The sequence below is a fragment of the Centropristis striata genome, chromosome 24 (genome assembly GCF_030273125.1).
Source record: "Centropristis striata isolate RG_2023a ecotype Rhode Island chromosome 24, C.striata_1.0, whole genome shotgun sequence".
In the NCBI taxonomy this organism is placed as follows: Eukaryota; Metazoa; Chordata; class Actinopteri; order Perciformes; family Serranidae; genus Centropristis; species Centropristis striata.
In genome coordinates this window covers 21,466,096-21,491,835 of record NC_081540.1, presented here as the reverse complement: position 1 = coordinate 21,491,835, position 25,740 = coordinate 21,466,096, and the positions used below count along the sequence as shown (strand labels likewise).

Here is a 25,740-nt window from a genome sequence, read left to right as displayed (position 1 = left end):
GCTCTGCCGAGTCCATGCTGGCCAGTGTGTACTGACACGGAGGGGAAACCCAGGAATAGGACTCGGATGCAGAGTAGTTGAGAAAAAACAAGGTCTTTATTGTGTCCAAGAAAAACGGAGCTACAGGTAACAAAAGGCGCCTCTAAAAACGAGGGAGTTACTAAGAAAAATACCAAAACTAAACTGAGGAGATCTCTAGGCAAAAAGGGGCAAAAGGCCAACAAAAAATCACTCTTAACGAGGGCTAAGGAAAAATAACAATTTCACAAGACTATGACTGTGGCAATACTGTGGTTCAGAGCTAGTGGTGCGGACAAAAGACATGACACACTGGCACAGGACAAAGGGGAGACACAGACTATAAGCACATGAGGGTAATGGGGAACAGGTGGACACAATCAGGGAATCAGGGAAGACAATCAGACTGGAGACACATGAGGAAGGGCAAGTGACCTGAAACGAGAGGAGAGTTACTTTTCAAAATAAAACAGGAATTGACAAGACAGAGACAGGACAAAAACGCAACTTGACAAAACACTCACCGCGGTGTGACACAAAGTCCGCACAATTTTGACAATCTTGATTTTTAATTTTAGTTTTCGTTATTTTGTTAGTTTTCGTTAACTATAATAACCTTGTTTCCAACTCATGTGTAAAAGGGCAGCAATGACTTATCTGCTGTCTGGTCACTTCATCATTTACCACTAAGTATAGTGTTGTTGCTTCTCTAAACCAACCTCAAACCAACTTCATAGATAAGACGAGTCAGTCAAACAGGTCCGTGTCACCTCAATTATAAGTCTGTATGAAAGTGATCCTTCTCTACACATTTTTTAAAAACTTGTTTGGGAATTACTGTGTTTCTTTTGAACTTAAAAGCTTCGTCACTTCTCCATGAACCAGTTTGAAAAGTTTAATTTGTCTGTTTTTTTTAAACACTCATTAAATTGATTGATTGATTTAAATATCATTTCAGTAATTTTTCAAGCAAAGATTACAAATATTGTTTAGTTTCAGCTATTTTTCAATGGCTGATGCCAGTATATAGAGAGCAATCGTTCAATATCATATTGTTGGTGGTGGTTTTCTTTAGCATCTTATAAATAAAAATGTAAATGTTTTTCTTCCCAAATTTTCCCCAAATCTGTCTATTATAATTTAAATGTTTTTCAGTCAGATATCCCACCTCAATTATAAGTCTGTATGAAAGTCTTCTCTACACATTTTTTTAAAAACTTGTTTGGGAATTCCTGTGTTTCTTTTGAACTTAAAAGGTTCGTCACTTCTCCATGAACCAGTTTGAAAAGTTAAAAATTGTCTGTTTTTTTTATTGGATAATTTCCTTACATCAACGCTAACAGCTGTTTTAAAAGGCTCATTCCTGATTCTGATTAAGGCAGATTGGAAATATTGACAGATTGTTCATTATCTGTGGCTGGAAACCATAGAATTAAAGTGTGACTAAAGCTCAAAGCTGTCAAAGAGGCAGAAATTATTAGGAGTGTGAGCATCATTTACAGGAAATAATTCACACCATTAGGCTTCAGAGTGGATCCAGGGCTGATAAAATGATCTGATAAAGCAAAAGACTCTCGCCACGAGCGCATGCAGTGTGAATTATTCATGTTGGGTAAGCTTTGGGACGGGAGATGACATGTTGCGGTAAGCGTTTCTGTTTTTAGGGATCAGGTTTTCAGAGATAATCAGAGTTCGTGTCAAGCCTATACATGCTTTTATGTATATTTTGGTGCAGACTTTACAGAGACTTGCACATCAAACAGATGTTTCATCTCCGTTTGAGGCCAGATGTGTTGGAGGGTTGTTAAAAACCACAACTTAAACTGCTGCAAAAGTAGATGCTACTGCTTTATTAAGAGTGGATTTATGGCGATTTTCTTGATTGAACTGGAGTGATATATTAATAATGTATTTTTTATATTTATTTTGAGGAGTTAGATGTGGTTTGATGCTGCAAAACTGGTGCTTCTAGTGTTTTCCACTGTTGGTAACATTGAAACTTCAAAAGAAAAGTACATTTTAAATTGTTTTGAGAAAGTCTGTTAAAATTATCAGCCTCTGGAAATGAATGATTTTTAATGATTTGAAGATGCTACGGATAAACTCATTAAATTGATTGATTGATTTAATTATCATTTCAGTCATTTTTCAAGCAAAGATTACAAATATTGTTTAGTTTCAGCTATTTTTCAATGGCTGATGCCAGTATATAGAGAGCAATAAAAAAATTGCGGCGGTTAAACACTCGACTGTGTCCGCCGTCGCTAACTGTGCACAACATCACCAGCTGATCATAACGAAACCAGCATGGCTAATTATGCACAGTGTCTCCGCTGATCATAAACAAATCAGCATGGCTAATTATGCACAGAGTCCCCGCTGATCATAAACATTGTGATCGTGAATTAACCGGCATCGCTAACTGTGTACAGACAGTGTCCGGTGCTTGTTGTAAACAAAAGAGATCGCTAAGTGAACGCCTCCACACAAAATGACCAAAAAAAGACACAAAATGACTAAAAAAAGACACAAAATGACCAAAAAAAGACACAAAATGACTAAAAAAAGACACAAAATGACCAAAAAAGACACAAATTGACCACAAAATGATAAAAAAGACACAAAATGACCAAAAAAGGAAACAAAATGACTAAAAAAAGACACAAAATGACCAAAAAAATACACAAAATGGCCAAAAAAAGACACAAAATGACCAAATAAGTAAACAAAATGACCAAAAAAGACACAAATTGACCACAAAATGATCAAAAAAAGACACAAAATGACCTAAAAAAAAAGACATTAAATGACCAAAAAGACTGAAACACATGAACACTTTAACACAGTGGAGACAGAGCTGACTTCCAAAATGATTTGGTGACCCCCAGAAATCATCTCGCGACCCCGATTGGGGTCCCGACCCCAAGGTTGAGAATAGCTGGTGTAGAGTACTACGTCACATCCTGCTTAGCGTTCTATCCAATCAGCAACCAGGCTTTTTTTCAGGGGATAAAAAAATTTTCAGTGGAGAAAAAAGGCCCTGCTCTTCTACAGGGACGAAAAGTCCACGTTTCAGACGGCTCATATTAAAATTGGGGGCATTTCCCGCCTCATTCTGGGTATTGGGCGGTAGTGGAAACAGCCCGAATATAACAAACAAAAAAATGGCCCCATGAGCAAAGACATGGGTCAGTTCCAATGATCTAAAAGTGTCATTAATCAGCAGGCAGCAACAATAGTCTAAACCCCTATGAATGAAGACAATTTTGTTACCAAAAGTGGAAATCCATTTGTTCCAATTCATCTCTTTATGTCATCTGCATAATCATCCTATTTCAAGAAAGACACAATGAAACTTTTGTTAAGTTTCTTGGGGAAAACAAGGGGTTTTTCTTCAGGTTAAAAGAGGATTCAGGGGAAGTTTTCTGAGCTATGTCATCATCATAATGCCCCTTTTTATGAATTAATGCCACTCTGTGGTTTGTGGTCAGCACCAACTTTGTCATTTTTCTTCTGGTGAAAGGCGTGTGTTAAAAATTCTGGGAATTAAATGGACACAAGGGAGGAAGTGAGGGCTCGAGGGAAATAAAAAGGACATGAGAAAGTAAATACCCTTTTGAATTCTGACTTATTTCGGTTTGTGTTTATTGATTTCACAGCTTAAAGTCAGTTTTTGTTGATATTTGGAAAATGGGCTGCGTTATCCGGCAAAAATCGGGACTACTTTTTCCTTTTTTTGTGATTAGAGTTCCACTTTAAATCAGCTATTCTCAACCTTGGGGTCGGGACCCCAATTGGGGTCGCGAGATGATTTCTGGGGGTCGCCAAATCATTTTGGAAGTCAGCTCTGTCTCCACTGTGTTAAAGTGTTTATGTGTTAATGTTTTTAGTCTTTTTGGTCACTTAATGTCTTTTTTTGTTCATTTTGTGTCATTTTAGGTCATTTTATGTCTTTTTTTGATCATTTTGTGGTAAATTTGTGTCTTTTTTGGTCATTTTGTTTCCTTTTTTTGGTCATTGTGTGACTTTTTTTAGTCATTTTGTGTCTTTTTTGGGTCATTTTGTGTCTTTTTTGGGTCCTTTTGTGTCTTTTTTGGTCCTTTTGTGTCTTTTTTGGTCATTTTGTGTCTTTTTTGGGTCATTTTGTGTCTTTTTTTGATCATTTTGTGTCTTTTTTGATCATTTTGTGGTCAATATGTGTCTTTTTTGGTCATTTTGTGAACTGTGCGTGTGAGATTGTGTTCAGTGAGCGGGGGTCACGGACAACATGCATGTTAAATTGGGGGTCGCGACTCAAAAAGGTTGAGAACTACTGCTTTAAATGACCGATAAAATACAAGACAACACCCGAATCCATGAATGAATTGAAAAGCTGCCTATAACATGGACTATAGGATCACAAGCCGACCCCTGCTGCTCTAAAACACGGTGGCAAGTAGCTTCCTGCGCTGATAGCCGTCTGTTTCCTCTTCCTGTTTTGGCCTGAGCGCGGCAGAGGCCAGCCGAGGGTCAGACGGGGCTTGAATCCACAAATGGAGTAGGAGGGGATGGAAGAGAGGGAATGAAAGAGACGAGAGAGATGCACAACAGAGGTTTATGTGTTGGTAACACAGTCACGTCCGGACACACACAGAGAGGGAGTATGGTGCAAAAAGAGGCCGAAACAAAGACTAATACGAGACAGAAAAGTGCGGAGGAGTGGTAATCAGAGAGTATGGGACACGGAAAAAATGAACCAGTTGGAGTTTTGACTTGACGAACATTTGTGAGGGCGGAAATAATCTCAATGACAGAGAAAGTTTAGCAGAAATAATGAAAGAACTACAGTTTTTCTGGCTTATTCACACATTTTTTTTTAATTTCCATTTTTTACAACTTGTCTTGCCCGCTACTCTCTGGTCTGTGTAAAAAGCCTGGAGTTCAGTTCAGGATTTATTGAATTTTTGTCACATGACTTATTTTTCACCGCTCCACAAATGTACCCAAAGAGCTACTTTCTCAAACATAAATTTACTAAATAATATTAAGCATTAGTATACATTAGCCAAAATGTAAATGTAACAGAGAAAACAAAATAATTAATAGGAATAAAATATATAGCTAATCACTGTTCAGTTTCAGTCAATGCCGTCTAAAAAAGTAATACGTGTATAAATAACACAATTTAAAATGTCATTTTGTTTACAAAAAAATGACTAAAATGTACATTATTCTTCCTTGTGTTACTAATATTGGAGAAAATGGAGCTGCCACAGGCTTTACATTTTGAACTATTTCCATTTTTTACAACTTGTCTTGCCCGCTACTCTCTGGTCTGTGTAAACAGCCTGGAGTTCAGTTCAAGATTTATGGAATTTCTGTCACATGACTTATTTTTCTGCAATTGTACCCAAAGAGCTACTTTCTCAAACATAACTTTACTAAATAATAATAAACATTATTATACATTATCAGCCAATTGTATAAATGATAACAGATAACAGAAAAGAAAGAAAAGAAAGAAATATAATAAAATACAATCCAGGAAGGATGTCTGTGTTGTGTTTTGCTATAATAGATCTATTTTCCTATATTTGCTAGAGGATTTTATCCTGATACGATACGGTATTATTGCGATTTGAAGCATTTTGCGATACGGTGAGAATTGTGTTTTAACTGTATTTTTTTGTCCACAAATTAAATTAAATCAAGAATTGTTTTGTCAAATAAGAGAAAATTCTATTCATCTTACTTCAGTCTTTTTATTTCTCCACAATGAGAGTCAAACCAACAAAGTATCCAGTCAAACTGAACTGAACAAACGTACAAACGTATGGATGACAACAACTGCAGCATTTTATCAAACTTTACTAAACTTTAGGCTTCACTGCTCTCAATTGTTTTGAATGAAACTAAAAAAAGCCAAACTTTGGAGCGTTATTTCGACAACTTCCCGACACGATATCCTGACACACATGGTGCCTATAGATTCATTAGATCTCTTTGTTTCATAACTGAAAAAAACTGGAAGGTGAGCACAGTGAATCCAGTCTTCAAATCTGGAAGTAAATCTGAAATTAAACAACTATAGACCAATCAATATTCTTCCTGTCATCTCCAAAATCATAGAAAAATGGGTGGTTACTCAATAACAGTTATACTGCGTTACATCCGATGCAGTTTGGCTTCCGGACTCACCATTCCACAGAGTCGGCCATATTGAAAAAACCAAGTGTCTCCTGGATAGGAACAGCTGTGTGGGAGCTCTTGTCTTGGATCTTAACTGTTGACCACCAAGTTCTGTTAACTAAGCCAGCTGTTCTCAACCTTGGGGTCCGGACCCCAATTGGGGTCTTGAGATGATTTCTGGGGGTCACCAAATCATTTTGGAAGTCAGCTCTGTCTCCACTGTGTTAAAGTGTTCATGTGTTTTAGTCTTTTTGGTCACTTAATGTCTTTTTTTTGGTCATTTTGTGTTTGTTTTTTAGTCATTTTGTGTCTTTTTTGGTCATTTTGTGTCTTTTTTTGGTCATTTTGTGTCTTTTTTTATCACTTTGTGGTCAATTTGTGTCTTTTTTTGGTCATTTTGTTTCTTTTTGGGGTCATTTTGTGTCTTTTATGGTAAATTTGTCTTTTTTTGGTCATTTTGTGTCTTTTTTTTGGTCATTTTGTTTCTTTTTTGGGTGATCTGAACTGTGTGAGATTCTGTTCAGTGAGTGGGGGTCGCGGACAACATGGATGTTAAATTGGGGGTCGCGACTCAAAAAGGTTGAGAACTACTGAACTAAGCTGTCGAAATTTAATTTCTCTACACAGGCCCTCAATTGGTTCAGATCATACCTTGCAGATAGAAAGCAGTGTGTGGTGGTCGGTGGTCTCAAATCCCCATTAGGGGTCCCTCAAGGATCCATACTTGGACCTTTTTTGTTTTCTTTTTACATCAACGATTTCTTCGATGTCTGTAAGGGTATCAATGCACAGTGGTATGCAGATGATGCAGTTATCTTCACCCCTGTGAAAAACATGACAGAGGCTGCTCAAATTCTCACAACAGCAATGGCTCATGTTCAGGACTGGCTCACTGACTCATGTCTTTCTTTAAATGTTAAAAAAAAAAAGCGTCTGTATGATTTTTGCTAAAAGGCTGCAAAATATTGATCATTGTCTTTCTGGGTGGGGAGGAACTCACTTTGGTGGCGAGTACTTGGGAGTCATCCTGGACTCGACACTCTCATTCAGGAAACACATCAAAAAGTGTCTAACTCTTTCAAATACAATCTGGCAAATTTCAGAGAGATCAGGAATTCATTAACAGGCAGTGCAGCTTTGATGTTTTTACACTGTATGATCTTCTCACACATAGACTACTGTTTAATGAGCTAGTTATTGGCATGTACGACAGCACTCAAACCGATAGAATCTCTCTATAAAAAGCCAAAAAATACATCATTTTTTAAGTTTACATAATTTTAACTTCGATGTTCATTAATGTGCACTGTCCCTACCAAAATTAAAGCATTAAACATTAAACATATGGTACCAGTAAATCCAGTATGTTGCCAACTACGGCCTCGGGGGAAAAAAAACAAAAACGGCAAAGATACTGACGGCCCATTAAGTATCGATGCTTGGCGGCCATGAATCGATATAATATTGCCACGCAGAATATTGTGATACTATGCAGTATCCAATATTTGCAAGGTGCACATGAAGGCACCATTCCCAGAGCACCCTGCAGTATTTGCACTCTTGGTTTTCCTGACGTCTTGAGAGATTGATGTCCTGTCGCTGCTTCAGCTGCTCGTCCTCAAAGTGGAGAGCGACAGACAACCATTGGATTGTTTCCGTGGAAAGGACCGCTCTGCAGAGTGCTGTACAGTCTATGCTAGTGTCATTTTGTAGTGTCTAAAGCAGCTGGGGCTCTACTTTTGCAGCAGCAGAAATGTATGTAGAGTAGTGCGTTTCATTACATTTATGCCATGTTTATAATGGGGACTATTGTGTTTATGTACTGATATGGTGGCTGATATAGTCATTTGTTGAGCTGGATTAAAAATACAACTTTTTTATGTGGATCATGCACCAATTTTTCACCACTCTGCAAATGTACCCAAAGAGCTACTTTCCCAAACATAACTTAACTACATTATCAGAAAACTAAATAATTAATAGGAAGAAAATATATAGCTAGTTCAGTCAATGCTGACTAAAAAAGTAAAATAAATAACACAATTTAAAATGTAATTTTGTTTACAAAAAAATGACTAAAATGTACATTATTCTTCCTTGTGTTACCAATTTTGGAGAAAATGGAGTTGCCACAGGCTTTACATTTTGAACTTTTTCCATTTTTACAACTTGTCTTGCCCGCTACTCTCTGGTCTGTGTAAAAAGCCTGGAGTTCAGTTCAGTATTTGTTGAATTTTCGTCACATGACTTATTTTTCACCGCTCTACAAATGTACCCAAAGAGCTACTTTCTCAAACATAAATTTACGAAATAATATTAAACATTAGTATACATTAGCCAAAATGTAAATGTAACAGAGAAAACGAATTAATTAATAGGAAGAAAATATATAGCTAGTTACTGTTCAGTTTCAGTCAATGCTGACTAAAAAAGTAATACGTGTATAAATAACACAATTTAAAATGTCATTTTGTTTACAAAAAAATGACTAAAATGTACATTATTCTTCCTTGTGTTACCAATATTGGAGAAAATGGAGTTGCCACAGGCTTTACATTTTGAACTTTTTCCATTTTTACAACTTGCCTTGCCCGCTACTCTCTGGTCTGTGTAAAAAGCCTGTAGTTCAGTTCAAGATTTATGGAATTTCTGTCACATGACTTATTTTTCACCGCTCTGCAATTGTACCCAAAGAGCTACTTTCTCAAACATAACTTTACTAAATAATAATAAACATTATTATACATTATCAGCCAATTGTATAAATGATAACCGAGAAAATAAAGAATAAATAAATAGCTAAATAACATAATTTCTGTTCAGTTGAAGTCAATTGCTGACAAAAAGTAATAAAAAATGAATAAATAACACAATTTCAATGACGCTTATTGCATTGTATATCTAATGAGAACGTGTTTATCTCCTGCAACCCGTAAGGATGCTAATTCTGGAAATATTTCTGATTCATATTTGAAGTCAGGAACAAACACATGTGGTGTTATGATTAGAAGGACTGAAGTTATCTCGCTACGCCAACGACACCCCGCCCTTTCCAGATAACACTGGATTCATGAAGTCATGCATGAATGACAAAAATATGTCATATAATTGCCTCATTACTTAAATATATATTTATAGACAAGAGCTCAGTTCTTAGTTATTCATCTTTACCTCATTTACATTCCTGAAAAGTCTTTTTTGGTCTCCAGCCACTGAGGTTTACTTGAACTGCACTTTTTTAAATTGACCGTAAGAAATGCTTTCATAATACACAAATAAAAAATGTGATGAAATCTTTCTATCTGTCGAGCTGTGCAGGTGTAAACTTCCTTTCCTGTCACACCACAGTGATATGAAAACCTCAAACACTGTTTGCCAAGTTTGTCTGGTTAATCATCTGTTGCTCAGGAATCAGCTGAAAAGGCTGAAAAATGCAACGCTTTCAAAAAACTCTACGTAAAAGCCAACTATAACGCAACACGCAGCAGCATTTATGAATGCCCATATCTGCCCTGTTCCCATGATGTTCTTATGATGCCTTTATAAAGCTGTTAAAGAGCTGAAAGGTTATTGGTGCTGCTTGCTGCTGACATCAGAGAGTTGCGTAAGACTCTTGGCAGGGACGAGTGTCTCCAGGAGGGTTTGTGCACATGACAAAAGTATGAGGAAAGCAGCTGGATGTTTGTTTTTGACTGTTTTTACACATTCACTGACAAGACCGAGCCATCAGTTAGGTGGCACTGTGCAGGAATTAGTCCGAAAGTGCAAGTTGATTATTCTCTTAATCACATTTTACTCACTGTGGCCTCATTTTTCACTACAATACAGAAGTCCTGCACCCATAACGAAACAGCACAATCATAACTAGAAGTATGGAGGAAAAAATGGAATAAAATATACATTATTCTTGCAAGTTTTGCAAGGTGCCGCATGCTTTATATATTGAACTCTTTCCATTTTTACAACCTGCTCGCCCGCTACTCTCTGGTCTGTGTAAAAAGCCTGCAGTTCAGTCCAGGATTTATTGAATTTTTGTCACATGACTGTTTGTTTCAGCTATCAAGAGTTGTTTATGGTCGCACAGTTGCACCGAGGAGCACATAATTTAATGTTTTTAACAGAATCTGGTTAGAACAAATGGTTTGTTTGGGGATTTTGATGAAATATCACTATTTTTAGCTTATATGTGGTTATTTTTCCTGACTGCTCCTATGTGAGGCGTTAGAGGACCGTCAGAAATCTGAAAATCCAAAGATAATTTAGGTTTGTACATTTTCGGGCTAAGAAAAATGGTGTAAACTTTGTGCATTTTTTATTATTTATTTTTTAAAGAAAGAAAACATGCCTTTCCTATTGTGTTTATTTTCATTCATTTTTAATAGGTTGCTGCTGATTTTTTTTCAAACAAACTATTTTATTTTTTAAAAATGAACATAGATCTTGCTGTAGATTCTTATTGATAAAAAATTGAATACAATTTACATTATTCTTCCTAGTTTTACCAATATTGGGGGGGAAATGGAGGTGCCGCATGCTTTATATATTGAACTCTTTCCATTTTTACAACCTGCTCGCCCGCTACTCTCTGGTCTGTGTAAAAAGCCTGCAGTTCAGTCCAGGATTTATTGAATTTTTGTCACATGACTGTTTGTTTCAGCTATCAAGAGTTGTTTATGGTCTCACAGTTGCACCGAGGAGCACATAATTTAATGTTTTTAACAGAATCTGGTTAGAACAAATGGTTTGTTTTGGGATTTTGATGAAATATCACTATTTTTAGCTTATATGTGGTTATTTTTCCTGACTGAAATGGGAAAATCCAAAGGTAATTTAGGTTTATACCTTTTGAGGCGAAGATAAGTGGTGTCATTTTGTTGCATTTATTATTATTATTTCATTTTTTAAAGAAAGAAAACATGCCTTTCAAACGCAACAATGGGTTTGTGTTTAATTTCATTCATTTTAAATGGGTTGCTGCTGATTTTTTTTCCAAACAAATACCCATAAAGAACACAGATTTGTCCGTAGATTATTTTTTTAAACGGTCAATCACCTTGTTTAGTGTATAAAATATTACAAATTGGGGAAAAAAATCATAGACAGATAGATAGATTACTTTATTTTATTCATCCCTGAAGGGAAATTCGGTTGTCACAGCAGTCCGGTATTCAAGTACAATAAAATACAATAGAATAAGATACTGAGGTAGCATAAATAAAAACAACAATAGAAAAAAACAGAATAGAACAATAACAAGGTCACTTAAGAAGTTAAAAAAAGAACATCAGCTGGTAGGATGGTTGGCAAGATGATGGTAATAATTAAACTGATGATATGATGCAACAATGCTATAGTGACTAGACGGTATATAATAATAATAATAATAATAATAGTACAGTATATATTATATATAATATGAAATAATAGATAATAAACAATATAAAAATAAAATGAAAAATATAAATAAAGTAATTACAAGTAAAATAATATAATATATAATAATAATAGTAATAATAATAATAATAAATAAGGCCGGTATAATAATAATAATTGTAGTATATTGCAGTATATAGTAATAATAGTAATGGCAGCAACAGTATATATAATAATAATAATAATAATAATAGTACAGTATATAATATATATAATTATGTAATAGATAATAAACAATATAAAAATAAAATGAAAAAATATAAATAAAGTAATTACAAGTAAAATAATATAATATATAATAATAATAATAAATAAGGTCGGTATAATAATAATAGTAGTATATTACAGTATATAGTAATAATAGTAATGGCAGCAACAGTATATATAATAATAATAATAATAATAATAATAATAATAATAATAATAATAATAATAATAATAGTACAGTACATATTATATTAATTATAATATAATATGTAATAATAAATAGTAATAATATAAAATAAAAAGAAATAAAATAATTATAAATAAAATAAAATAATATATAATATATAATATAAAATGATATTAATAATAATAATGATAATCAATAAGGCCGGTATAATAATAATAATAATAATAGTAGTATATTACAGTATATAGTAATAATAGTAATGGCAGCAACAGTATATATAATAATAATAATAATAATAGTAATAATATTAATAACATAGCAACGTGTCGTGCATAGATTTAGTGCAAAGGTTTAGTGCGTTTCAGTAATGTTGGTTCTGGCAGAGGTAGATGAATTGTATAGTCTATTATATATATATATATCATTATTTCCTGAAATTCGAAGGAAACAAAGAGTTTCCAGTGTCCAGCTTGGTGACCTGGTCTTGTCCCTCCTCAGGCTCTTCCCCCTCCAAGAAGCCCCGCAGCAGAGGCCTCTTCTCCAGCCTGTTCTGCTGCCTGTGTCGGGACCAGCCGGAGCCCCCGCCCGTCAACAACAACGCCCCTCTGCTGGTGGAAGAGAACGGGACCGTCTCCAAGGTGTGTTTACCGTCGTTACGCTGACATTTTTCTCCTGTTTTGACAGCAGAGGAAAGATTAAATCTGTGTTAAACAGGTCAGGGGAAATAGTCAGGCGGCTTAGCTAAATAAAGGGGACACGCCGGACTAAAGCACCACATTTTTTTCACATGCTCTATCACCATAGGTTTCAATTTTTGGTAGGAGCCACTTCATCAAGATTGTGGATCGGAGATGGCAGCCATATAAAGTCTATGAGAAATGCTATATCTTCCAAGCCACTTAGAAGGTCAATCTTGGTGTCAAAATCTACATTTTCTGGGTCAAGACAAATAAATGAGATGGAATGGATTAATTGATCACATTTCAGCCCTACACTCACCGGCCACTTTATTAGCTAGCAAGGTGTACCTAATAAAGTGGCAGTGTGGTTTCCTTCTGCTGTAGCCCATCTACAAACAAGATAAACGTTTTTTATCCAAAGAGACGCAGGCAGCTAAGCTAAATAAAGGGGACACACCGGACAAAAGACACATGCTCTCTATCACCATAGGTTTCAATTTTTGGTATGGAGCCACTTCATCAAGATTGCGGATCGGAGATGGCAACCATATAAGCCTATGAGAACCAATATAACTTCCAAGCCACTTGGAAGGTCAATCTTGGTGTCAAAATCTACATTTTCTGGGTCAAGAAATCATTTAAAGCTATTGAGAATATCACTAGATCATTATTTGATCAAATAGAAATGTTCATTTTCACCCAGACTGGTAGGTCTTCAAGTGCTGCAGCAGGGAATCCTGAGTTGAAAATGTTTGGAATCTATGTTCCATTAGCATAGCATTAGGATTAGCTTTCATCTCATGTCAGATCTTGATCAACACATTATTTACAGTGAGTCATCTAGTGATATTCTCAATAGCTTTAAATGATTATTTGACTCAGAAAATGTAGATTTTGACACCAAGATTGACCTTCTGAGTGACTTGGAAGATTTATTGTTTCTCATAGACTTTATATGGGTGCCATCTCCGATCCACAATCTTGATGAAGTGGCTCTGACCAAAAATCTGAAACCTATGGTGATAGAGAGCATGTGGAAAAATGTTGGTGCTTTTGTCCGGCGTGTCCCCTTTCTTCTCAAATCTGGTCCTAAGCCGCCGGACTAAAAGATGGATTCCAGGCTGAACTTCTGCTCTACTTTGTCAAATATTATCTATGTCTTTTTTTTTTTTTTTAGATCCAGGTGAAGCCACTGCTGCCTCCTGTGAAGTCAAAAGACTCTGGGAAGATCTGTGTGGTTATAGATCTGGACGAGACGTTAGTTCACAGCTCTTTTAAGGTGAAGAAAATATTGTTTTATTACAAATTACAGACTGTTCACTAGGGGTGTGCCATATCGTATCATTCACGATAATATCGGTATATATATATATATATATATTTTTTTTATGGTTAAAAAAATGCATATCATGATATTGGCAACGTTCTTACTTCTTGATGTCGTGGTTAAAGTTGTTTTAATCACAAAAAGCTACTTTCGCTAAACACATGCAGCTTTCAAAATAAGAGCACAGTGTGTTAACAGAATCCACCACAGAATTTACAAGAAGACTGTCAAAATAAGATGCCTTAAATAAAACATACAAGAACCTTTATTCTCCTTTACAAAATTTCATTAAAATTATTTTTTTTTGTATTTGGCAACTGTTGAGATTTGCACTTCACACTACATTTTAGATTTTTAATTATTTATACTGACTAAAAAAAAACATGTTTCTATATCTTTTTAAGTATTTCCTAATATCGTCAAGAATATCGTTATCGCAAAAATAGCCTGCAATATCGTGGGCCATATTGCCCAGCCCTACTGTTCAGTGTTCTTTATTTTTTTACGTCATCCAAGGGTTTTAAGATATGATTTTGATGGCTTTTTTAACCCTTGTGCACTAAGAACATTTCCTTGCTTTTTTTTTATTGTCATTTTATTAATTGTATTTATTTTTATTTAATTACAGTTTATCATGAATTGGATATTATTTAACACTCTGAAAAATCATTTAATACAATTAGTGGCAGTATTTTTTCCTATAATTAAACTGTAAATCTTCATCATTTCAGCCAAGTTTACGCAGCTAGTTTTGTCCTCTAAGTACACAAGAACAACTTTAAAAGGGTTAAAATTATTTAAGAAATAAATGTAAATTTTATAGTTATGATCAGGACTTAAGTTGGTCAAAAGATTTAATGCATTAAAAGTGAAAAAACATTCATATATAATACTTTTCTAGCACTTTTTAAGAACTGAACATTTTTTGCACCAAGGGTAAAAGGTGGGGTATTTTTTATAAACCCACACTGCTCAAAAATTAATATTGCATTAAAATCAATGTTATTGTCAATTATTGACATATCAAATGGTCTAATAATCCCCTCAAAAAAATCCAGTTTGTATGTAGTATATGGAAAATATTTAATATTATGTGTTTTTATTACATAAAACATGTGGGTTAATATTCCTAAAGGGCATTAAAGGGTTAAAATTATTTAAGAAATACATGTAAATTTTATAGATTTGATCAAAAATTAATATTCCATTAAAATGTTGTAAAAAAAAAAAAAAATGTTGTTGTCAATTATTGATGATACAAGGGTCTAATAATCCCCCACCCAAAAAAAATAAATAATAATAATAATAAATTCCAGTTGGCGCTTCATATATGGAATATAAGAAATACATGTTAATGTTATAGCTATGATCAAGACTGAAGTTGAACAAAAGATTTAATGCATTGAAAGTGAAAAAAAAATTAAATGTAATATTTTTATAGCACATTTTAAGAACTGAATATTTTTTGCACCAAGGGTAAAAAGTGGGGTATTTTTTATAAACTCACGCTGCTCAAAAATTTATATTTAATTAAAATGTTGTAAAAAAAAAATGTTGTCAATTATTGACGATCCAAGGGTCTAATAATTTAAAAAAAATTCCAGTTGGCGCTTAGTATGTGGAAAATAAGAAATACATATTAATGTTATTGTTAATTAATGCATTGAAAGTGAAAAAAATATCCATATATAATTCTTTTCTAGCACTTTTTAAGAACTGGACATTTTTTGCACCAAGGGGTAATGCATTAACATTTTCCCAGCAGGTTTAAAAACCAATGGGCTGTGAGGCACATAGTTCACATTGCATTGCATCATGAGATAGTTATGTTAACCGGCAAAAAAACCACCTCAGGTCTCCAGTTCCACATGTGACAGTGACATTTCTATCATCACGGACAAATGCCAAACCCAAACGAGCTGCTTCTCCAACCCAAATAAACACCGTCACCGCTCAGACTGTTTGTCTCTACCTGCAGAACGTCTTTCCGCAATAACACCACGGTCCTATTCTGTGTTTTGTAAAAGCCCGCAGCATGATGAGCTAGAATCAGGATTCATTAAATTATTCATCTCAGCATATGATTCAGACCAGGGAAAGAAATTAATCGCAAAACTATATAAAGAAGTCGAAAGACTAAAGGGCAATAATACATCATATATAAAAGAAAAGTGGGGAAAAGAGGCTGGGAGGGTGTTATCAGAAGAGGACTGGGAGAAGGTAAATGAAGGACAGTGGAAAACAACATGCTCCCTCTCATGGAGAGAATATGGTTGGAAAAATATTATAAGATACTTTATTACACCGACACAACAGAAATCTCGAGACACACGATGTTGGAGACTGTGTGGGGAAGATAAGGCCAATCATTTTCATATCTTTTGGGGATGCCCTGGTATTATACCTTATTGGCAGGATTTAAAAAAGAGTATGGAAAAAATTCTGAAAGTGCAACTCCCACTTCCATCTGAAGTCTTATATTTGGGAAAAGAGAACCAGGAGATTACAAGGTCAGGAGAAAAATACATATTTCGAATAATGTTGGTGGCGGCTAAAAAGGCCATCACCAGAAAATGGCTAAAAACAGATGCACCAAAAATAGAGGATTGGGTGGTGGTAATGCTTTATATATATAGAATGGAGAAACTGACTTTCTCAACTAGACTAAAAACAGATACTTTTATAATATACTGGAACAACTGGGTTGATTTAGTGTCTCCATTGAGAGCAGACTTTGTGCAGTAAGGGCACTGTGTATTGTAGATTATTGACCCATTATTGATTGGTTCAGGCTACAAACTTGTTCATTGTTCATATGTTTATTTGAAATGTTTACCCTCCAACGGGAGAAAAAGGGACAATGCAAGAGAGGTATGAAAATAAGGAGAGTAGTGGAAAAAGGTTTAATTTTACTTCTACTGTAACTTTACTTGATAATTTGTGTCAAACTATGTCTCTGCTCCGTGGTGGAGAAGTATGGGAATATTCTACTAATGTTGGAAAATTGTACAGCACATGTAAAATGTCGTTGGAATGTTGATATGTGGAATCAATAAAAAAGGTAATTAAAAAAAAAAAAAAAAAAAAAAAAGCCTGCAGCACACTATTCCTTATTTTGTTTGTTAAAAAAATCCACTTTGTCATCCCAACAGCCCGTGAACAATGCCGATTTCATCATTCCTGTGGAAATAGACGGAACAGTACACCAGGTAACGTAATGTGGTCGTGTGGTGGTTTAAATTGCTGAGTGCCGTCAGCGTTTAAGGGATTTGCGGACGGATGACTTATCGTGGGTCTGGGCCTGATTCAAGTAATCCAGGATAGGTTTGTTCAGACAAGCACAGCCTATTCCAGATGACTTGGTTCAGGAACGCTCCCCTCAGCTGCCAGCGCTGCACGGAGGAACTTCAATCAAATGGATTTCACTTCGGAGCCAAATTCCTGAGATTGTAATAAATTGCATCTGTAAAATGTCCACTGCATCCACATGTCACAGTTCCATAATATTTAATATCAGGGGAATTAATTCCTCAGGCAGTTAAGGTTTGCAGAAACATGTTTTATTTTGAAAATTCCTGTCCATCTCAGGTGTACGTCCTGAAGCGGCCGCATGTCGATGAGTTCCTGAAGAGGATGGGAGAGCTGTTTGAGTGCGTACTGTTCACGGCCAGTTTAGCCAAGGTGAGAAGCAAAACTGCTACAAATAGCTTTTAAAACATTACATTTATTTTTGTGTACTCGCAGTTTTTACTAAAATTGATGATTTAAGTAAATTAAGGCAACATGAAGGCAGATACAGCAGAGCTTAGCTTGATAGACAGAACATTTAATTATGAAATTTTCACATTTTGAATAAGTGAAAATTAGATTTAAAACTTACAAGCCGTTGTAAAATATTTCAGCATAAAAATGTGCAGAATAATCTTAGTGAAACAAAAAAGGAGACCCTAAAGTGTCTAAATTTAGTAGCAAAATACTTATTTGCAAATCTGATTGCAATTTTTTCCACCACTTAATTATAAAGTTCATTACAGGGTTCATACAGCCTTTTTCATAGTAAAATTCAAGCACTAGCACAAGATAATAAACTAAAGACTTCCTGACTTAATCATATCAATATGCCTTTACACCCACAGAAATCAATGACACTTTATCAGCTGTTTTTTTATTCACTTTAATTTGTATTTTTTATCATAAGTATTTAATGCGGGCTTATTTCCAGAGGAAAGTGTTAAAGTACACTTTTTTTGTTTGTTTTTAGAACTTGAACAACAAAAACATGAATGTTGAGTTAAATATTACTCATCCATCCATTTTCCTCCGCTTATCCGGGGCCGGGTCGCGGGGGCAGCAGGCTAAGCAGGGCGTTCCAGACGTCCCTCTCCCCAGCCACAATGTCCAGCTCCTCAAAATGTTAAATAAATAGCCCCTCTCCCCCCAAAAAAGTCCCGTTCAACATGTAAACATTAAATTGAACATGTGATGAAGGACATGTGCATGTAGGGGGCGTGGCCTCAGTAGCCCTGCAGTAGGCATATGATTGAGGAATAGTAGATATTAAAGTGTACTTGAAATCTGGCTGTTTTAGTCAAGATTATGCTAAAAATTATCTTCCTGTACTATGTTAAAGTTCCCTGTAAAGGGCCAGCCATCAATTTGGTAAATTCCCGTTAATTCCTATGGAAAGTTTCCAACTTTGAAAATTCCCAGAATTTTGCAACCCTACTTACGACGAACCGGTCATTGTGTCATCTTTGGCAGAACAAAATCCTATGAAAATTGTAAAGTTTTGGAGCTGTTGTTATTCATGTCCTTGTTTTGTCATTGCTTCAGTATGCAGACCCGGTCTCAGACCTCCTGGACAAGTGGGGCGCTTTCCGCTCCCGCCTGTTCCGGGAGTCCTGCGTCTTCTACCGAGGTAATTACGTCAAGGACCTGAGTCGCCTGGGGCGCGACCTGAACAAGGTCATCATCGTGGACAACTCCCCTGCCTCCTACATCTTCCACCCTGATAACGCAGTGAGTAGAACGCACAGCACCCGAGTCATAACGGTGAGTCATCTGCATAAAAAAGTTCCTACAGTGACCCGATCCTTGTCACCCAGGTGCCTGTGGCCTCGTGGTTCGACGACATGTCCGACACCGAGCTGCTGGACCTCATCCCGTTCTTCGAGAGGCTGAGCAAAGTGGATAACGTCTACACGGTCCTCAAGCACCAAGGGACGAGCTAACAGCGCTCGACCTCTCACCTCAGCTCCGAACAAAACGGCGTACAGAACGGAAACACCCACACCGGCGAGGCTCCAGCGATCACTGCCCACCAGACTGCTTCACAGCTGACCGAGCCTTCACCTGCCCAGTATCAACCCAACACCACGTTTGGGAGTCTTTGATCACTTCCTGGTCAAAATTTACCTTCTAACTTTCTCCGTATCGGCGCTCCAGCCGGCTGATACGAGTGAACGGATAACAGGATGGACGAATGTTTCAGGACATTTCTGAACTTGCAGCAGAGTTAACAAAGCAGAAGTCTGTAGCCACGGATCCTCTGGGTACTGGACCTGAAACCACGGATTCATCAGTCCGATCCCGCAGAGCTTGCAGGATTTGGTAAGCAGGAATCAAGGGGAAAGGAATTTCTGGAAAGATTTACGTGCAAATAAACTCGTCATGGGAAGAGCAGATGGTGTAAACGTAGTGTAGATGTCTTTTAAAATAGCAATGTCTTCATCACACGCACAGTTTAGTCAATTATCAAAAGCATGTGATCGCCAGGCGTCTTTTTAGACCCATGTGATCAGGTATTTTTGAATAATCGCGACAGTGTTATGGATGACAAAAAGTTCTATGATCAGGAGATGTTAAATTGGTAAATAAAATAACAACATAAATCCCCTATTGACGCATTCAAGACCTCTATATAGCTTCCAGTTTTCTTATACTCACAGATCACCATAACATCAATGTTCTTAGTTCTGAGCTTTGTTCTTCAGTTAAATTTCTGTTGGTCTCCAAACTTGTAATTCGTGCAACAAAGTCAGTCACTGTGGACACGCCACAGAGACTAGCTTAGCTTCAAGAGAGACGCTACCCTGAGCTCAGCAGACAACACCACCGATAAAGACTGTTGCATGTTTGTGCAGACAAACAGCTGTTAAAGCTGTTGCCGTCGTCATTAGAATCGGACGTGGCTTCAACGGAAAAGGCGTCTCATATGTCTTAAACTTTTCCTCTCTCATCGCTAGAAAACACGCAAGTGAGGGAAACATGGTTGCAATTAAAGGACACGCCCATAGTGTCTAGAGTGCAGAAAACAGGAATGCTGTTCGTCCTATTTCGAGGCGCCTCTTGTGGCTGAAATAAATATTGCAACAACAAACACTTAAAAAATTATCCTGAGAAAAAAAAATGCCTGCCAAAACTTCTTTTTCCCACCAGTTTTTACAGATTTAAACAAGACTAAATCAAAACCACCGCGTTTGATTGCATCGTGTCTATTTTTGTGACGTTTTGTGAATAATTTTGCTGTATAAATCACACAGATATCCCTCTGGATACACGTTTTGAACTTATTTTCCACATTGATGGGTCAGTGCTCCTGGTCTGTTTGTGTTCCTGTTTCACTACATGCAGATTCCCCTCACTCGCTACAGTTGACGGAGATAAAATCAATCAATCAATCAATATTTAAATTGTTGATTTCTGAAAATGTAGAAGCAGTCATCTCACTCTCTCAGTCACATTCAGACCCGTGTGTAGGACTGACCTCCGGCAGTCAGCCAAAAATGTAAAAAGTCATCCTGGCGAAACTTTTCACAGGAGAGAAAATTAAAGATTTATTTAAAAAAAAACACAATTCTGGGGCTCGTTTTTAGACTCGTCTCTCAGGGCTTCTGTATAACTCATAATAATAGTATGCATAATAATTTAAATTAGTATCATTGGGCCTCATCTGTACCTTGATTCCAAAAAGGTTGGTCACTAAAACACTAAAACATATAATAAATATAAACAGAATGCATCAAAATTAGTGCATATTTAAAAAGCAAAATGACAGTTTAGCCGTGTGAACAATAAATACATTGTCTTTGTATAGTTTTTAATTAAATATGTCACAAAGGAGTAGCATGTTGTTTTATTTAGACAGCATCCCAGCTGTTTTTAAATTGGGTTGTTGTACTTATGCAGCAGGACGAAAAACGTCTTTTTAAATTGTGGGAAAATGAATGCACACCACTCGAATCCTTTTGAAAAAATAGATTTTTCCAGTGAAATGGGACAAAGTGAGTCATACACTAATATGAATATCAACCCATCTGCACATGACCGTGAAAGAGCAGCTGCTATGTTTATCAGAAGGTGGTTTAAAGATTGATGGACAGCCAATGCATCTGTGTCAGTTGATGTCAGAGACAAAAGGACCAGGATCGACTCCTCTGTTGGGTTTTAAAGCCACACATGAAACTTGAATTCCTCAGCATTGACAGACTGTATTTGAATGGTATGAGAAAGTCGTGTGATGTAAAAAGGTTACAGCTCAGCGAGTCAGTTTGGTTCTCATAAGCTTCACCGTTCAATGTTTTCTTCTTTTTTTTTTCCCTATACGGTACACAGGCTGGAAACAATTTCAGGACTTTGTAATAAAATGTGTTGCGGGGAGCACTGCTGTGCCTGGTGAGACGTTTAAAGACACCTTTAAAGTGGTTTAATTCAGTCCAGATTTAAAGGAGAAATACACCCTGAAATACTTTGTTAATAAACAGCTATTGGTGATTTATTTTGCACTTATGGGTCATCATGTTATTTAGTTGGATGGTCTTATTGACGTAACAGCGAGATAATTGTAGTGCAGCTACGGTGGAGTTTAATAGAAGTGTAAATGTCAAGTTTTCTTTTGTGTGGTTTTCTCTACAGAAGCCCTGAGAGTGGAAAGTGGAGATCATTTTCAAGTCTGGTCTGAGTAAGAAGTGTTTCACCAGGATATTCTTTACTTTCTTGGTTATTTTTTTATATGTGAGAACTTCTTTTTGTTCACCAGGATCTTTTATTTTTTTCCAGATTTTTTTTGTCCCCTCAGGATCATTTATCTTTTTTTTTATTTATGTATTTTTTAATCTGTACAAATATTACATTTCCCAGGATCATTTATCTAACTTTTTTTTATCCATAAAAATATTTTTTCCCCAAGGATCATTTATCTTAAAAAATGTAATCTGTGAAAAAAAATCCCCATCATTTATCTACCACATATATATATATAAATATATATATATATATATATATATATATATATATATATATATATATATATATATATATATATATATACATACATACACATTTTGCAATCTGTAAAAAAAATCCCCAGGGTATTTATATCAAAGTTGTTTTTTTTTTTAAATCTGTGAAATATTTTTTTTTTTCTCCAGGATCTCTTTTTTTCAGATTTTTCCCCCCTCAGGATCATTTGTCTTTGTTTTAATTTATTTACTTTTTATTCTGAAAAAAATATTAAAATTTAAAACATTTTTTTCCCAAGGATCATTTATCTAAAACAATTTTAATCTGTGAAAAAAAAAAAAATATATATATATATAAATAAATAAATATATATATATATAAATAAATAAATATATATATATATATAAATAAATAAATAAATATATATATATATATATATATATATATATATATATACTTGCTGTAAAACATTATTCTCAGGATTATAAATCTAAGATTTTTTTTTTTTTATCTGTGAAATTCTTTTTTTTGCCAATTTATTTTTTATTTTATTTCATTTTTAGTTGCCAGGATCGTAAATACACCTTTATATTTTGCCTGCTTGTTTTCCACCCTGTTTTCATGGAGAATAAAAAGTATCTTAGATAAATGATCCTGGTTAAACTTTCCCCCACTTTTTTTAACAATTTTTTTTTACTAAAGCGCACATAAAAAAAAAAAAAAGATTATCCTGGCATTTGTTTTTCTCATTTGCCTCTCAGGGCTTCCGTATGTCACATTAAATAAATAACAGAAGAGCCAGAGAAAGTTACAGTACTGCTGCTGCTGTATTCTGGGAAATGTAGGAAATCACCAATAGAAAAATGACGATTTCAGGGTGGAATTTTCCTTTAAAAACTCATTGCGTTGACAATGCCATGTGTTGACCATGATGAATGACACCGTGGATTTACGAGAGCCTGTGATGTGACTTTACCTAGATAATGACGAATAAATCCACCATATTAAGAGCTATTTCATTATTTTTCTATGTTTAACAAATTGTTGTCAATCAGTTTAGCCTGTTTCTTTTCTAAATAATTACTGATTCTGTTTTTTTTGCCCAGAGGTGATCCTCTGATACAATATTTGCAGTTAGTTTTCCAAAGGGGAAACGTTTTTCTTGCTGTTTTCATGCAAGACTCTGTTGGTTACCTCATATATTAATAGGTAATATATGGATCAGAAACACCAGCAAATGACTAAAAAGATAGTATCTTTCTGTTGTAGGCACATAACAGGGTAACTATTTCGATGTGTGTTTCATGTAAGCCATCATTAGTCTCTATGCTGATGACAGGAGTATTTATAGGAACATTAAGTCATTTGATAAAGTATAAAACAAGTGTTGTGTCACTACAGGGGCCCATTCGCTGATACTGTACTTCTCACACATTCAGTAGATATGTATATTTTGTTTTGCACAGTAATAAAGCAAACAAATTTTCATTAATATATGGAATATTCATGTTACTGTACTCATGATTGATTAGATGTAACCTAATTTTTTTTTTTGACCTGTTGTTTCATCATACCAAATTATATATGGACTGTATGTAATAATGCCTTTTTTTCCCCATAAATGCTAAATGAAAGATGGTCCAAATGCTGTTTCTGAGCATTTTTTTTCCTCTCGAAACAAATTCAGTTATTGGAATTAATCAGAAATTCAGTGACGGTGCTTTTAAAACCCATGCATATTAAATTAATATAAATATATTGCATATATGTGTTGAAGCAGCAATATTTATGTTAGCCACTGGAGGGCACCATAACAGCTGCAAACACAACATGTCAGCATTAATCAGTGTTGATTAGATCAGCTATTCTCAACCTTGGGGTCGGGACCCCAATTGGGGTCGCGAGATGATTTCTGGGGGTCGCCAAATCATTTTGTTAGTCAGCTCTGTCTCCACTGTGTTAAAGTGTTCATGTGTTAATGTATTTTAGTCTTTTTGGTCACTTAATGTCTTTTTTTGTTCATTTTGTGTCTTTTAAGGTCATTTTATGTCTTTTTTTGATCATTTTGTGGTCAATTTGTGTCTTTTTTTAGTCATTTTGTCTTTTTTTAGTCATTTTGTGTCTTTTTTTGGTCCTTTTGTGTCTTTTTAGGTCATTTTATGTATTTTTTTGATCATTTTGTGGTCAATTTGTGTCTTTTTTGGTCATTTTGTGACTTTTTAGTCATTTTGTGTCTTTTTTTAGTCATTTTGTGTCTTTTTTTGGTCCTTTTGTGTCTTTTTAGGTCATTTTATGTCTTTTTTTGATCATTTTGTGGTCAATTTGTGTCTTTTTTGGTCATTTTGTGACTTTTTTTAGTCATTTTGTGTCTTTTTTTGGTCATTTTGTGTCTTTTTTGATCATTTTGTAGTCAATTTGTGTCTTTTTTTGGTCATTTTGTTTCTTTTTTGGGTGATCTGAACTGTGCGTGTGAGATTGTGTTCAGTGAGCGGGGGTCACGGACAACATGCAATTGGGGGTCGCGACTCAAAAAGGTTGAGAACTACTGGATTAGATAACAGTTTGTTCCCGCTTATGCCATATTAGGGACATGTATCAATGATTAAATCAATTTTCTGTCATCCCGACTAAAATGCCCCAAAAATAATGTAAAACTAGAGATCATTTTTCAAGATTTTAACCAAATATTTGACATATCTGGGCACATGTTTGCATGTCAAAGAGATAAGTTAAAATCAGTATCATACTTCTCTGTAGCCCAGAGGTGGTTTTGGGTTCAAATCCAGCCATAACCATAAAAAATGGTCATACATCCACTGATTTTATGGGCAATAAACAAGCTGCTGCGGGTCTCTCGGCGGCTCCGCTGTTTTATTGCAGTTATATGAGGAGATTTTTGTCCTTTAAGGGAACAAATACATTTTTTTGTCATCTGATACTGCAAAAAAATAAAAATCCGTGGAAATCAATGTTGCAAAATTGACATATCCCAGACTATGCAGTAGTTACATTTATGTGTGTATTTTAATTTTTGTTGAATTTTGGTTTTAATGGGACATTTGACACAATTTGTGACCCCGCTGCCATGACAATATATAAATATATAATTATGCATTCTATTATCAGTCTAAAGTCCTGGCTGCTTTAAACTGTAGTTCTATATATTTTCCACCAGAGGGCGCCAATGTCTTATTTTCTCCCTATACACTATACTATACACTATACTAAGGAGCAAATACAAGTTGTCCTCCTTAAATTCCTTGCATTTACAGAAAACAATAATTTCTTTTTCCATAAATAATAAACAGTTTTAAAATTATAAAAAACAAAAACAAAACCTTACATCAGGACTGAGGTTGGTAAAAAAAAAAAAAAAAGGACTTTGGGAAATTGGAAAGTAATATTAATTTTTTTGTTGTTTTTTTTTGCAGAGAAACAAAAAAACAACAAAAAATATTAATATTACTCAATGTGGTGCT

The 25,740-nt window shown here is 35.2% G+C and overlaps 1 protein-coding gene across 2 annotated transcripts in view; it reads left to right on the top strand.

The window, feature by feature from the left end:
* LOC131962756 (carboxy-terminal domain RNA polymerase II polypeptide A small phosphatase 1-like) overlaps positions 1-20,323 on the top strand; it is a 38,447-nt gene extending 18,124 nt beyond the window's left edge. The window contains exons 2-7 of one of the 2 annotated variants that reach the window (XM_059327812.1): positions 12,512-12,651; positions 13,871-13,972; positions 17,173-17,229; positions 17,609-17,701; positions 18,854-19,039; positions 19,126-20,323. In XM_059327812.1, coding sequence (XP_059183795.1) covers positions 12,512-12,651; positions 13,871-13,972; positions 17,173-17,229; positions 17,609-17,701; positions 18,854-19,039; positions 19,126-19,251 — 704 coding nt within the window. In that variant the 3' untranslated portion in view covers positions 19,252-20,323. Of the gene's footprint in view, positions 1-12,361; positions 12,652-13,870; positions 13,973-17,172; positions 17,230-17,608; positions 17,702-18,853; positions 19,040-19,125 lie in introns of those variants that run through there. The other variant, XM_059327811.1, reaches the window with a different exon arrangement.
* Positions 20,324-25,740: the final 5,417 nt, after the last annotated feature.